This window comes from Solenopsis invicta, chromosome 9 (genome assembly GCF_016802725.1).
Source record: "Solenopsis invicta isolate M01_SB chromosome 9, UNIL_Sinv_3.0, whole genome shotgun sequence".
In the NCBI taxonomy this organism is placed as follows: Eukaryota; Metazoa; Arthropoda; class Insecta; order Hymenoptera; family Formicidae; genus Solenopsis; species Solenopsis invicta.
The window spans coordinates 5722161-5738778 of NC_052672.1; the positions used below are offsets into that span (position 1 = coordinate 5722161).

Here is a 16618-nt window from a genome sequence, read left to right on the forward strand (position 1 = left end):
AGCGAACTCTCCCTCAAGTCGCGGGTAGAGCCGGAACCCATTCCGGAAATTCTTCGTTACATCTTCAAGCAGGATTTTCTACATTTTGATAAGTGTAGAGTACCGACATACCTTTGCTTCGATCCATATTATCAGTTTTTTGTAACGTGCAGCAATCTTAGAGCTTTCCCACAAGAACATCCGTAAGGCAATACATACTTATATTTACCTTACAAATAATTTTGTGCGTAAAAACTTTTAGTCTAAGTTTAGTTAGGGTAGGACGGGGTAGATTGCAACAAGGGTAGATTGCAACAAGGGTAGGTTGGAACATGTTTGAAGCTGACATATTATTTGGTGGAAACTCACTAAACATTGACAGTTTTGGGTTTATTTTCAATAGTTCTACAGTTCCTGATAGATAAACAGATAGTTTTGGCCTTTAAAGCGAAAAAAACGCGTAGGACAAAGTGAGACGCCAGGTTCTCGCAGCGTCTCAGTTTGTCCTGCGTGATTTCCAGATCCAATTCTTGTAGGATTTTGTAAGATCTATAGTTCTAGATGAGTTCTACAAAGAGTTCTATCGTTTAACATAGTTTATTTAATTTAAAAAAAAATTATCATAAAATATTTATTTTATAACATTACATAATAGAGTTCTGTGTACAAAAGAATATTGTTCCTCCAGTTCTGAACGTATCTAAACGCCTTCCGAAGAGTTCCGGTCGATTCAATTATTTATTAATTAGAAAATACTTGTTATCTTCCGCGAAAGTCGTATATTCGCGCATATGGGTCAGACGCTGGTGTATATTCGAGAGTTCTGTGTACCAAAAAATATGTTTCCTACAATTCTCAGCATATTAAAGCGCCTTCCGAAGAGTTGCCGTCGATTCCGAAATTATTTAATCAATGCGGTTGCGGAGCGCGAGAGCACCGCAGAAATCGACGTTCATTCGACGATCAGAAATGCTCGTATGCACCTCTCCAGCGCCTTACGATATACGGCATATACGTATATTATACGGAAAATATACGTGAACAGAAGCCTGTTACCAAGCAAAGATTTGCGATGAAAATGGAGCAGGCGATGAAAACGAAGCGATCGCGACAATGCGCGATGCGAACCGAGCGATCGCGACGATGCGTGTATCGAACAATCGACTTCCTTTTAAAGAATATGTCGCGTAAATTAAACAAAAAATACTGATAATCGCTCTTTTTCTCGACGTATAAGAGAATTATCACGTAGCAGGTTCTCTTTGATATCATGATTCCTATCATTTGCGAATCGTTTGATACATACTTTTTTCAAAACGAAAATAATTAACATGAATAAACCTTAAAAACAATCGTAGACAATGAGCTAGTAAAACACTATATGCTTACTAGTATTTTAAGCCCTGTGGGCTTTATAATATTTCTCGAACATCACATAAATGTTATTAAAAGTTAAAATAATACATATTAAAATAATATTCCGAAAATATTGTTCAACGTTTTCGATAATTTGTAATATTATAGCAATATTGTATTAATGTTATGTATATGTCCACTTTTTGCAATAATATTCATGATATATATTTTTGTGTATTGATATATTAGCGCTATTAAAAACGGCGGTTATACACTAATTGTATAATTCCATAAACAATTATTTGATTTTGTCACCTAATGACGGGGATAATGGGGGTAGCTGTAATGTCCACAGTAACCATAGTACCCTTTATTTTCACCAATTTTATTTTAATACATTGGTTCTATTAGCAAATTTAGGAACAGGAAACAAACTGACAGATTGCTTTACTTTCGACGTATTGGTGATTTCTTCAATGTCATCTTTTGTCCACTCATTTTGGTATAAACCAAATTTTACTAGAGCAGGCTGTCGCTTTCAGGCAATGATCTTTTTGAACTTTTGTTGCAATCTTTCTGTTTGTTTCCTTTCCTTATTCAATTCATTATATTGCTAGTTGGGACCATCTTTTCCGGATTAACCAAATCCCTGGAATGGTCCATCTGTTTTCCTATTTGAATTGTTACTCTCTCTTTTATATCGTTACTTTCTTTCCGATCTCTTAAATTCTCAATGTGAGTTAGTTATCGACTCTTTTTAAAATATAAGTCGCGGAAATAAAACAAAAATATAGCATAGTAGATCGCGTTTTTCCTGACTAGGGTAAGTGCACCTATTATCGTAGCCTGGCCCTACTACCGTGGTTTTCGAAAAATAGATGATAGCTCCTTAAAAAAAGAATACCTATAGAAAAAAATTATTTCACATTTAACCTAATCAAAAGTAAAATAAATTAAAATCAAATAAAGATGGAAATATGAATACATTTAATGAGTAAATCAAATTTACTCACGAAATTAGGTGCAATGCGCATGTTGTTGGTATTTGTATTACCGCCGTATTCTCGTTTTAATGAAAGTACAAATAGCTTGACACCTAAGTATTTAGTTTACTATCATTCTATCATTTTTTCACGCTACGCGCGTGATACACAGCTTTTGATATTATAAACTACAAATTTACGTGATATACACATAATTCTTGATAACTGTCAAAACGCGATCTCCACGATGACAGTAGCTCACGAAGTAAGCACAGCATGAGAACTAATCAGCATTACGAAATACATTTTTTTCATCAACGGTATTTGGGACACGATAATTGGTAAATTCGTGGAAACGGGTATTACACGATAATTTGTACATGATCACGATAACAAGCGCATTCCGTTTTTATTAATTTTAATACTTATAAAATTGCATTTTGTTAATAATAGATGGATTTATATATTATTTTAGTTTTTTTATAAACGTTAAGAAAAAAAAGTTTAAACTTTTCATTTATTTATTTTTTTTTAAGATGCATTGAAGTTGGGATTTTCAGAAAACGTCACGATAATAGGTGCACTTACCCTATATAAGTAAACAATGATATTACGTTGCAGATTAATTTTTTTTTATATCTTGCAATCGTTTGCGAATAGCTTGATACACGTTTTTTTTCATAACAAAAATAATGAAAATCAATAAACCTTCAAGACACTCTAAGACTAAAATGGGGTAAGAAAACACCTTCATGTGATGATCGGAACCTAAAGATTTGGTGAAGAAGTATTGTACTGTCTCGAATATCCATTGCATTCCCATAACGATGAACAGTTTGACGAACATGATAAATCTATTGAGAAATAATATAAATACAATCCATTAAAAAATAATATAACTCAATTTTTCTATAAAATAAAATTGGAAATAAACGATACATAAAGATATCATTCATAAACACAGATAAAACAGCTATAAATCTAGATAAATATTGTTATATTATTAGAATGTATTTAGGATTCTTTGGACATTTGCTATAATACCAAAAGAATTATGTTTAAAGCGTTTCTCATTTATTGGAAATTATCACCATTATTTGTATGTACTCAGTAAACATTAACTGACAATAACATAATATTAATGTTACATTGAATATGATATTAGTAATATATATGCTTGTTTATACAAAGTAATAGTAAAAAGAATAAATGCCTAAGACGAGTAATTTATATATGGTTATATGATTCTAATATGATGTATCAACACATTTAAGTAACGAGAACGAGGATATAAACGTAATAATTTCACACTCAACAAGTAAAATGTGATATAAAATGTTGTGTCGTATTGAACAGTTATATATTGATTGTAAAATTATAACATTGAAAATTAGTGTTTATTGGCATACATAAATGGCAAACGTGATTAACTTCCTCTAAATGAGAAAATCTTGATAAAAAAACTGAAATTTAGAAACTAAAAATTTAAAATTTAGTTTACATTTTGGATTTCTATTATGAATAATTTCTATTATAATAATCAGTTAGATAATTCTGCTTTGAAAAACAAACTATCATTTAGATCTGGTTATCTAGTAAATACCATTTTGCACTCAATAAAACCAAAGAAATAATTTTATTAATTGCAAAATGATATTTACCAGATAGCTAGCTAGAGCTAAGTAATGATTATTTTTACACAGCATAGTTATTTAATTGATTATTCATAATAAAAACCAACAGTATAAACTAATTTTTGGAACATACACTACTACTTTATTATCATATTCTGGTGTTTCATTTTTTAGTAGACAGCAATTCTTACATTTTTGAGTAGGTTGCAGAACTTTAGAAATAGGATGAAAGTAATAAACACAAATCAGAAATCAACACAATAGGTCCTCAAATACGTGTTTGAAATTTACTTACTGTTACTACAAATTTTTTTATTAAACTTTATCTTTTAGTTTACAATTACTTCCAAAAATAAAAAGAAAATCAATTTATTATTCACAAGCACTCACCTGTTCTTAATGGAATAAAATTGTTTACTTCTGGGATCGATATCTACATTTTTTATATCTGTTTTTATCTTATTGTAATACATTGACGTGAGAATGAAAAACACCACGTTGGATATTGTCACAATCGTCTCCGGTCCATAAGCGAAAATTAAATCGCTGTAGTTATTCCAACTGTCTTTATCTTTTGATTAAAATCATAATAAAATTTAATTAATCTATTTTAAAATTATTACGCTATACATAGAAAATTATAACATGAAAACGAAAATATTGTGCTTCTGGAGAAGGAGGTGTAACAGGACAAAGATGGGAATTTTGAGTCCCGTGCCCAATGAATCGTTATACGGAGAAAAATGTCTACTCAGATAAAAAAAATGTTGGGCTAAGTTTCATTTCAAAAGAGCCACACAACTTCGAGATATTGCAAGAAATGTGATTTTTTATCAACATTTTCTTTCTCTGTTAAATTTAAATTAAACCTTACAAAAAAATTCAGAATTATAAAGGATACCATGTTCACATAAGTTCAAATTTTGACTTTTACATATTTATATAGAGGCATGAATACTGAACAACTTTTCCTTATAAATTAATCGGCGGTCTCGTATAGTTTTCAAGATATACTTAGAGAAAGAAAACACAATATTACTTAATTATTTCAGAAAATATTCATTTTACAAAAAAAGGATCAAACAAAAAATGAAGCTCGCAATAAGCTCTATAAGAAAGATCATACACACATTTTATCTTTAATACTTTAGTCGCGATAGTAGTAGAGAAACTGTTTTAAAACTAATTTTTTTAAATTTTAAGTAGTGTTTGCCCAAGCATCTGCTTTTCACGCAAAACTACTGAAAATTTAAAAAACTTATTTTAAAACAGTTTCTTTACTATCGCGACTGAAGTATTGAAGTTAGGTAAAATATGTATATGACTCTTTTTTATAGAGCTTCTTTTTATAGAGCTTATTACAAACTTCATTTTTTGTTTGATACAATTTTTTGTAAAATGAATATTTTCTGAAATAATTAAGAAAAACTGTTTTCTCTTTCACCAACTATATCTCGAAAACTATACGAGAGCGCCGATTAATTTATTAGGAAAAGTTGTTTAGTATCCATGCCTCTATAACATATGTAAAGGTCAAAGTCATCGAGGGAGAGGGGTAGCTCTTCCAAAGTTTAATCACTATATGTATCTATTTGCTGCGTAAATTATTATATCAAACAGGTTGGAAGAAATATTCAACACTGCGCAGACGAGTTAGGTTTCGTTATAAGAAATCGGTTATATTTCCATGAACTCCGATACTAGTATTAACTAGCTTATGTTATATCATCTTTCGGAAAATTATTATCGATTAATAACTCACATGTTAACGCACATCCGACATTGCCAATATCGGGTGCCAGATATTCTGGCAGGAAATCCGTGTTATCGGTAATGATAATGAGGATTGAAAACAGTAAAGGGATGCCCCACCCATATAAACAATACAACAGCAACCGTTTCGTATTCTTGCGGTCCTTTATATTCATATTCTCACATACAGATCTGTGGAGAAGATAAATTAACATTAACTTATTAGATCCTATTAAGTCAGCACTGTGTCTATGTAAATGCTGAAATGTTGCTTTTTATCATAGTATGCGTTATTATCAGATTTGTAGCAATCGAATTCGCATTTCTTGACAAGTTGATGCTTTTATGATACAACAATTTGCTATCAATTTATCGACAATTTTACTTTGAAGTTTGAAATCTCCATCATTGATACTGAATCAAAATGCATATTATAGTGTCTTTATATAGCCATCTTTTTATCGGATTACGTGTGTAAGAATAAGAAATGATCCGATTGGGACTTGACGAAATGTCAAGTATGCGAACGTTTGGATGCGATGCAAATATGTAATCAATTGCGTAGGTCCCCAGAAAGATAAGCGAAGGAGGGGAAAATCGCGGTTGAATGATAACGGAGGTGGTAGGATTGGGGAAAGGATCCTAGAAAAGTAAGCATATTCTGTAATTCTTAACGACAGCTAGGGATATCGTTACGTGTCATTGCGTAGCTTTTTTACCATGTATAATATCTGCGCAATGACTCTGTAACGATACCGAATTGTCGCTATAAAGTTACAGAATAGGCCTACAGGGAAGTGAGATGGTCCTGCTGCGAAATAAGCCTGCGTGTAGTCCACAAGGGATGTATCGGTATTTCTGTGCAAGTTTAACAATAGAGGCAATTTCGCGATAAGCGAGTATGTGTAGTCTCGTTCCGCTTGTTCGTATCCATTCGCTATTGTAGTTCGATAAATATAAGTGCCGTTCAAGAAAGATACACAAAGTTTGAACATTTATATCCGATTAAATCATCTTTGAAATTTAGCCATACTTACACGAGATAGTTACTTAAAGATAACATCAGCGAAAAACTTTACATCTTCAGAAATATAATAGCAACAGATTATAATTCATTTCAACATGCTTCTCATAATTCTGACAAGTAAAATGTCGCTATTGGACTAACAATACAGATTTACATTGTTACCTGCGAGTTGCTTCAATGTCGATATATTCAAATTTGTTGAAGACAAATATATGGCAAGTTGCCAGTATCAAATAATTTCAAATTTATGCGATTTCACTTAGACACGCTTTGTTACCCTGGCAAAATAAAACAAGCAAGCGTAAAGCGTAAAGTGAAATATCGGATCGTAAAGAAAAAGTAAATGAAAAGAGTGACAAAGGTGTAATTGAACTCTTCATAAAACGTAGACTTGGACATTGGAGTATGAGCATATACGACGCTTGTACGACGATTCAAAAAGTTTTTTATTTTTACCAGTGTAATAAACGACATTTTCCAAATTTAACTTTTAAATATATGATTGCCATATTAACAGTATAATTTGCCATATCATAGAATTTTGTTGAAACGCTATGTAAAAATGATTTGCAAAACAATTATTAATATTTTATAAAAAGTTAATACTTCTTTGCCTACTTTTGTAAATATATATTCAAACAATTGAAAATTATAATTTTTATTGAAATTTATAAGTTAAGAAATATACTGTTGGAATATGATGTCAGTCATAAAGATGAAGTTAATAAAAATCACAAAACTCTGGTGAAAAATCAGTGAGATAATTGAGATACCATGCAGATAAATAAGAAAATAGTTTTGTGCGGTAATAAACCTTATTTATACTATTAAAATTAAAGAATTAATTTAATAATTAATTATCTAAGAGAAACAATCATTAATTTTGTGCACAGTAAAATAAGTGTCTCATTTATCTAATCCACGATAATTCCATTTAACCCAATGGTATCATAGTCTATGACTTACCTAAAAGTCCGCCATATGTCGAAGCACATAACGTTAAGCCAAAAAAACACCGCATGAAAACTAAAAAACCCGATGTAAGCTAGAAAAATATTTTGTTATGTTTCTTTAACATTATTCGTATACGAATATTTCCTAAGACGTTTGTATACAAACCTATAGCTTTGCACAATGTTCTGTTTCGTTCAAATGTGACTTTGTCGTACCAATTGATGATGAATGCGAAGATGGTAGTCAGCAAAATACTGCTCACATAACATATAACCGTTTTTCCATGAATATTTTGCAGATTCGGTAAATACGCGTACACTAGCAACGTCATCAGTAGAAATATGCATTTGACAACCAATATAGCGAACCACCAGTTAGCGCTAAACAAAAAATGCATTTTAGGTTTCATAATTCGTAGGATATATAAATGCGACACATTTATCTAATGCTCGAAAATTGATCTGACATTATTTTTATCAATTTTACATACATTAATAATGCTTCTCCTTGTGCTGCGTATACGTATAACTAAGATGTTTACAGCTCTCAAATACTAGAATATTTTTTAATTATATGGTGCTCGCCATGTTACTATATGTTATGATTTTTTGACATCGTAAAATTGAAACAAACTATATCTGTCGAATTTAATCAAATTTAAAATATTTGAGGTGGAACAGATAAGAGTCTGAATGCATAGTAATTTGCTAGCAACGTTAATTAAAGTCTAATGCATTAAATTGTAATTATTTACTAGGAAATCAATACAAATTTACATTTCCGGAACAAATTTCCGATATAACAAGATATTGGCAAATCCCATATTTTAATACAATTTCTCTATTTGGTCATATTTACAAAGATAAAGATGAGTGAAAATAGTAATAGAGTAGCTGGTAAATGTACAGCTATTGACAAAATTATTAGGCACCCTATTTATTTAACAGGTTTTTCATTTAGAAGGAAATAAATAACACTATCTTTATAAATGTTATCAAAAAGCAAGACTGCCTAATAATTTTGTCAATGGCTATATACGAATAATAATTATTATATTTATACATGCAGTTATTGCATGATATATTTTATAGTAGAAGACTGTGATATAGTTTGAGACTATAATAGAAATAATATACCTTTTATAATGCTCATTACTCAGGTATTTGGAACAGGAAAACAATTCAAATCTAGCAGAGTTGTCGTCGGAATAGTTATGTTGGACTTCGAAGCAGTACATGTTGTCCGTATCATAATTATTGATAAAAATATGTCCATTTGATGTCAGTAACACAAGTTTTTCCCAATTATTTGGATCGTAACTGTGCACAGAGTCACACGATGGCTTCTGAATCAAAATTCCGTGGCCTAAGTAAAGAGAAGTAAATTAATTCCGTTTCTCTGTGGGTAGTATTAACATCGACAATTGTCAACTATTATTTATAATCAATTAGTAATGACAGAGGAACAATGTATTAAACATAAAAATATAAATTTTTCTTAGCAAGTAATAGAAGTGTTTAAATACCATTAGATGTAGGGTTGCCAGATTGGGGGATTTTACTCTAAATTTAGGTTTTGTTAATATCAAGTGAAAATATTTGACAGAACGGAAAATTCATAATTTTTGTAAGAAGAAAATAAGTATTTGTACTATTTGTATTTTCCCAGAAATTCTACCGTAATGTAATAAAAATTTGAGGAAATCATTCAGTTTGGTAACTCTGATTAGTAATACTTTTGTTCGTGTCGAAAGTGAACGAATTTATCTGATTCACGGCGTTCACAAAAGCATTGTAAAATTCTCCCACTTCATTGGTAAAACGGAGAAAACTAATGCAACCGTCTTCATAAAAATATCTATCTTCGGGACAGCACTTTCTGATACAAGCGTTCGTGTCGCAGAATTGTGGATCCCTACAGATACGGACTACCAATCTTCGTTTAACTGCAAACTCCGGCGTCATCTCGAGACAAGCGTTATCCTCAGTAACTGGTTCCTCTTTGACATTATTTTCCAGCGATGGTATCATGACCTGTTAAGATGTTTTTATTCTTATCGACATATGTTGAAGGTTTCTATTTTATAATAAGGTATAAATGCTTTTATAAATTATCCTACATAACAATGTGTCTATTTTATTACTGGTGTATTGCACGAAATTGTAACATTTACTGTTGTCAGAATTATGAAACCTAAGTTTTACACGGTACTACTGACGCGAGATAAATATGATGCTGTTTTCTAACTGGCAATACATTTACAATTGAAATTAGATCACGTTTTGTATATAATACATTTATAGACAAGATAGGCTTGTGTATGGTCTTAACTAATCTCACCAGGATTTGTGATTGAAATAATATTCTTTAATTTTGCATAAAATATTTGAGTCTTTTTTTAACTATGTGTCGTTACTTTTGGTTTCAAACACAGATCTTAGTTTGAATCAGAATAAATAATATCACAGAATTAATAAATTAAGAAGCCAATCTTTATTACTAACATTAACGTAGCACCTTTTAAGAACCGTCATCTCAGAAAAAGTGAAAAATGTATACATAATATACATTGACACCTCTAAACTTGTAATTAACTTCATTTATAAGAAAACAATAACAGTTTTAGACTAGCGAGAGTCCCGATTTAAATCCCACAAGGGCTATGTAGGAAGAGCTTAGGCACATACGTTAAGAAAAGCAAATATTCAAATACGAAGCTTTTTTTCAAGGTTTTAAAAGTAAAATTGATAAAAATCCTTCTTACTCGCATATTAAAGCTCCTCAACTTAATGTCACTTCGTGTGCGGCAGTAATCAAAGCAAATGGATATGCCACTAAACATTGTAAGACAGAACATTAATATATCTACAATATAAGCAATTTTAGTTATAAATTCTGGCTAAAATTAATAATTCAAATAATGATGAAATAGTTATGGTGGCTTCAAATACAATTTGGTTACAAAATATTTATGTATGAGCAACAAGTTTCAATATTTTTGTTTTAATTAGTTACAAGAATTTATTTTTGTCACCTTGGTAAGATAATTTTTTGGGTATATAGTAAAAATAAAACGCTAAAAATATTTGTGTCAAAATATTAATAGACGCTACTGTATATTTCGGAAATCATATTTGTGCCAATGTATTTTTCTATTCATGCATAAAAGTGAAAAAACGAAACATCAAAAGCAATGTTACGCAATAAAATCTTGTGTAAAAGTGAAATTTTGTTTTCTTTAATTACAGATTGTTAACCTAACTAAAAATTTTAAATTTTCAGAATACTTAAAATAATAATTATTACACAATTGTTGATACACAATGAAAGTTATATTACAATTAAAAATTCTAATTTCTTCCTTACCGAATATGTATTGTTCCGTAGGAAGATATCGTTTTCGTTAATTTCATAGTTAATGATCGGTCCTTTACACTTAGGTGGACCTTGGGTGAGTATCACTGTACTTTCTGCGTCAGTCGATCTATTTAACAAAAATGCTCCAAGAGTCTGTGATTCATTTAATCGGGTCACACATGTGTTTGTGCCGCTGTCGAATATTGTATCGCCAAAGCAACATTTTCTGGTATGTAAGAGCTGCGGAAAGGATGTATTAATTGCTTTTACTTGTTGGTCCTTGTTTGATTGACAGTAAAGAATTATTATTATGGGGTTTCCTTCCCCTATCGTGTAAAATAATTCAAGGCAAACTGGCACCTACAAATAATTTGTTAAGTTGTTAAGCAAGAGCCACTTACTTTTAATGTCGTTTAAATAATTGTTAAATAATTGTTAAATAACATTTTACTTTAGTTATATGATTAGAATGGTATATCAAGTGTGGATATTATTATTTTTCTTCTAAATGATATCAATGGGTACATACATTAGCGAATCAAAAAAGCATTTCTTGTATTTTCTAGGTTTCTCTTTATACTTCTTTATTATTCTCTTTATACTTCTTATAAAACTTGATTACTATTTTGTCAATCATGACATTGCGACCTTAAAGTTAAAGATAGACAAGATCAATTTAATTTCAATTTACCTCTAAGTTAGCGATAGATTCGAAATTGTCGAGTACCATTGCCACAAGATCCTCAGATTCGTCGCACTGAGGAATTCCTTGGAATTCTCTGGTAATGTTCCAATAGTGAACCTCTATCGCGAATAGCGGTACTGATTCACAGTTGGTGAAACTATTTACAAAAATCTGTCCTGATGGGCAACATTTCGTCAGTTGCCACTCGGATGATGCTTTTATCAAGGATAATAGCAGGCCGAGCAAAGCAAACCTTATCATAGACATAGTTGTGTAAAACTGTAATTATTCGTTTATTTAATACAAAGTATATGTCTCTGTATTATTATTGCTTTTCTGAAGTCAACGTCACGTTCTTAATTGATACTTCCAGATTATTATTTCGGTTACTTTGCAGTTACATTTCAAAGCTGCTGCTCTAGTTTGTATTTTAAACCTGTTTTTTCTACGTACACTTCGTTTTAATAAAATATAATTCACTTGTCTACAAATAATACATGCAGCATTTTTTCCTCTTCTTCAAAAAGAACTTCCTGCTGAATTATTATTTTAAGTCGTATTTAAACCAATTTCTTTAATTGCTTAAGTTTTAAACCGTCATTTCACATCGATTTGTAAGTTTTATGCACAACAATATTAATGCTTTCCTGCACTTAATTTTATTTCTGTGTGTTTCGATTCTTCTTTCGTTTACTACTCCGGGCAGAAATAGTTGCTATCTGTTTAATAATAACTTGAATTATTATGTTTTTATTGAAATCATTCTGAGCATAAATTTATGTTTGTACCATTTTAAATTGGGTTATACAATATTTGATATCAAATTATTATTTTGTAATAGGTGATTATTAAAATTTTAAAACGAAGATCAATATTTATCCTCAATATTTCTTTTTCTTTTCCAAGCAAAGAGATTATATTTTTATATATTTATAAATTATAACGTTTCTATAAATTAAATTTTTATGTATATCATTCTATCTAAATATATCACTTATTTTGTTTATCAACAAAAAATTGAGATAAACATCTATTTAACGTATCGTAGTAAAAGTAACAGAATAAATAATTAACTTACTTGTTTGAAAAATTGTGATCCTCACTCAGTTCTCTCTTTATTTATCAATTTTCTTGTCTTCTTGAAGTGATGTTACGTTGCAGCGAGTTATCTGTGTATTCAGTCGAATACTCGTTTCCTTTGTATGTGTCTCTGTAATTAATCAACGACTTGTCCCATTAATTTTATAATATTGCCCAGTCTGAGGATACGTTGCTTTTAATGAAATTATTCTTTGACATTCGTCGACATTATTTACACATGTTTCTTAATGTGACACAATCGAATAGATTAGCGCGGAAAAGCGAATTGAGAGCTCTCTTAGGAGTGTGTTTGGAGAGATGTTATTAGCGTTATGTGCATTAGTCTTTTCTTGTGAACATCTAATGAATGATAAAGATAGAAGACACAAATAGCGCTAGTAATGGTCTCTTCAAACGCACTCTTTATTTCAACGCCTCAACATAACATCAGTTGATATTATGCTGAAAATCTGTCCCTCTCCTACTCCTCTATTTTGCAGAATTAAAAAAAGGGTGTAGTCACCCTGAGTCTCGTGTATATTGAGAAGACTCGGATACTATCGTAGTTTTTAACGGAATGAGAGAAGGAAATCTTCCGCCAACCTCATTTATATTCACTGGTTTTCCGAGCTCTGTCTAGATTAATCTCAATTCCAAAATTTTTGCCTCTATTGGACAACATGAATCGCGTAATCCCAAACGCCGCAAAATGATTGCCGAGAGATCGAGACGGACGGTTGCAACGAGCTCAGGAGGAAACATCGATATTCTTTTAATGAGTCATTTATAATTTGTTTTTGACTATTGCGACATTGACACTGCGATGTCCGAGACTTTCTCTTTTTTCTTGTGTGTATGCGCTTGACCATCTACCGTGCCGTCCGAATACGCGTGTTGCATCCGCTTGTGTATGTGTGTATTATGTATGTGGTGCACGATTTATTGCAAGTGTAGATCGTACGTAGTAGTATCTATTTATACATTACGGAAACGTGTTTAGTCTGAACAGTTTATAAACATTCATTAAACATGACCTTGATAAACGACTTTTTATGCTTGATTTAAAAATAGAAAGTAGTAAAGAATCGAATCTTATTAAATGTGCGGGAGACAGCCTTGGATAAAATAATCATTCTAAACGAGAAATCTTATAACGATGTTCAAAATCGGTGATTGTTTATGTGATATGATGTCGTGACTGTGTGATTATAATACTATATTCAACGCGAATAAAATCTGATTTCGTGATATAAAGAATCTCATGGTGCACATAAAGTTTTAAGTGCTAATCGTTAATTCGTATGCAATAGTATCATTTAGAAATGAAAGGATTAAAAAAAGTATCTTGTGAAAGATTGCTATAGAAATGTTTTTAAAACTTTGCGATATAATATGTTGCAACGGAAATGTTTCTGAAGTCTATCACAGGCACTAAATTTTCTAATTGGGTTTTTTAAAATTGGGCAAATTTTGCTTAGGTACGTCAATCAAGTAGAAAATATACAAGCAAAAACTTTGTCTTATTGCTTTTGTTGACTATCCGAGGGAAAATTTTTTAAATGCATACTAACAATAAGTTTATGTAGTAGAAGTATCTACAAACTTGCAAGAATGTTACGCAATAAAATTGTGTGACATACTTGTATAACAGGTTCATACATACTTTTACTACATAAACTTAGTACACATCGCGAATGCATTTAGAAAATTTTTGCTATTTATTTTATATATATATATATATATATATATATATATATATATATGTATAAATAAATAATGCATTATTTTATTAAGTATTTCAGAAAACATATTTGCATTTATTATGTTAATCAAATTGCAAATATTAAATATTAATATAAATTACGATTAGTAATTCTTCGAATAAGGTTTAGATCTAGGCTTCGCAAAAATGCACATTTCGGCTAATTTTCGATTTAAAGCTTTCTCCTTACCTCACTATTTCCAGCGCATTCCAAATGTCGATTGATATTTGGATTACGTGCATGTTGGTGAGGTGAAAGAGAACAGTTTTAGTTAAAATTCGCCAAAATGGACATTTTTTTTACTGACAATGAACCCTGGTTTGAATGATGTCTGTATTTTAGCAATTTCAAATGGCTTTAAAATCTTTGTGATGCGAAATTGTTTACATAGTATAAAGGACCTATTTAGACAAACTTGCATAGTTGCATAACCATTTACATACATAAAGAAATTGATTTGTTCATTAGCACATGAAGAAGAACATAAACCAGTTAAATTCTTTATATAATACATATAATTATGCAGTTATGCAAATTTTTCTGGATAGGCCTTAATGCTTGGAAAACGCCGGCGCAGCACGGGTATTTAGTACTACGAATTGAATCGAACAGTTAAAGCAAACATGTATTTTATTTTGAAGGATTTAGAATAAAAATCGGTATCTAGTTATGATATAATTTCAAAGATTTCAAATTTTTGAATAGGATTGATAATATATAATTACCTAAAATTAAGATATCACCATGTGAAACAGTGAACTTTTTCCTATAGGAAACGACGCTAATTTTATTATATTAATTCCTCCTTCTCTCCAAAAAATTGAGATAAATCGATAATAATAAATTGCAAATATTATTCCCTTTGCATGTATTCAAAGAGTTGGATTAAGATTTTGCATGAAAAATTATATCTTTAAACTCATACCTCAGTAAGTTTTAAAATCTGAAAAATTTGTCAAAAATGGGTGGTTTATTTTGGCATGGAATGCCCTAAGTTTTTTTTAGACACAGTGTCTAATTTCTTATTTAATAATCTCTAGATTTCTGATAAAGACGACACCGGTGTCTATTGCGCGTTACCTAATCGATCGGCCAAACCGGCTTTACAAAATGTTGTTTTGTCTTACCAACACGAACGCTCCTCGTCGAGGCGGGCTGTTCTCGCGGTTCGTCTGGACGTCGACGGTCCCAACAGAGAAGTGAAGTTAAATTTTTTTAAAGGAGGTTTGGAAGGCTTCCTATCCCACTCAAGGAGATTTGTGACGCCTTGCGATTGGGCCTATCTTATTACGCAGTCCTTGCGGCTCGCGCTTTCGTTCTTCGATGCACAGCTTGAAGTATAATATGTATATCGTTGCCTTTGGGCAGTCCGCAAATTTCCTGGATGTACCGACGTTGGCCAAGCTAGCGAACTCTCCCTCAAGTTCGCAGCTAGAGCCGCAACTCATTTCGAAAATCCTTCTTCACAGCTCCAAGCAGGATTTCTCATATTATGATAAGTGCAGAGTACCGACATACCTTTACTTCGATCCATATTATCAGTTTTCTGTAACGTGCAACAACCTTAGAGCCTCCCCACAAGAACCGTAAGAAGGAAAAAATTTACGTACAAATTCTATAACTATGATACTGTTAGAAAATGGACTTTTATTTTGTAAGTTAGAAATCATTATAATTATTAAGAATTTATTTATAATAATTACAAAATTTTTATTTGACGTTTATCTCGATGAGCGTTTGCAATTTTATTACCGATAATTATTTATGGAAAATGCTTTACTTTAAGAAATTATATGACATCGTTATAATATATTCTGCACGTATAACATATAAAAAAGAATGTATCATAAAATTCATAAAACATTGGTCTTAATAATTTGAAATAGAAATGTATTTCTGTTATATAAATGAAACCTCGATATCCCGTAATTCCTTTTATAATTAACTATAGGTATATAGGTATATAAAGAAAGAAGAGGTAATCTTTTAATATTTATTTACTAGTATTTCAAGCCCTGTAGACTCTATAATATTTCTCCAACATTATA

At 30.9% G+C, this 16618-nt stretch overlaps 1 protein-coding gene across 1 annotated transcript; it reads right to left on the reverse strand.

Annotated features, from left to right (window-relative positions):
* Positions 1-2152: 2152 nt before the first annotated feature.
* LOC105201068 (probable G-protein coupled receptor Mth-like 3) lies at positions 2153-16259 on the reverse strand. Its single transcript, XM_039453776.1, has 11 exons — positions 15698-16259; positions 12806-12937; positions 11734-12446; positions 11052-11402; positions 9421-9718; positions 8822-9050; positions 7851-8065; positions 7698-7776; positions 5715-5896; positions 4343-4523; positions 2153-3172 (listed from the first exon to the last, which is right to left on the reverse strand). The coding sequence occupies exons 3-11, from the start codon at positions 11992-11994 to the stop codon at positions 2941-2943; spliced, it is 2028 nt and encodes a 675-aa protein (XP_039309710.1). The 5' UTR covers positions 11995-12446; positions 12806-12937; positions 15698-16259; the 3' UTR covers positions 2153-2940.
* Between the last annotated feature and the right edge of the window lie 359 nt (positions 16260-16618).

Excerpts from the sequence above, each read along its gene's own strand:
- LOC105201068 (XM_039453776.1), bottom strand. The coding sequence starts at position 11,994 with ATGTCTATGATAAGGTTTGCTTTGCTCGGCCTGCTATTATCCTTGATA. Across the intron at positions 5,897-7,697 it reads GACATATGGCGGACTTTTAG|ATCTGTATGTGAGAATATGA; the intron begins GTAAGTCATAGA and ends TCTTCTCCACAG. Across the intron at positions 3,173-4,342 it reads TTTTATTCCATTAAGAACAG|ATTTATCATGTTCGTCAAAC; the intron begins GTGAGTGCTTGT and ends ATTTCTCAATAG.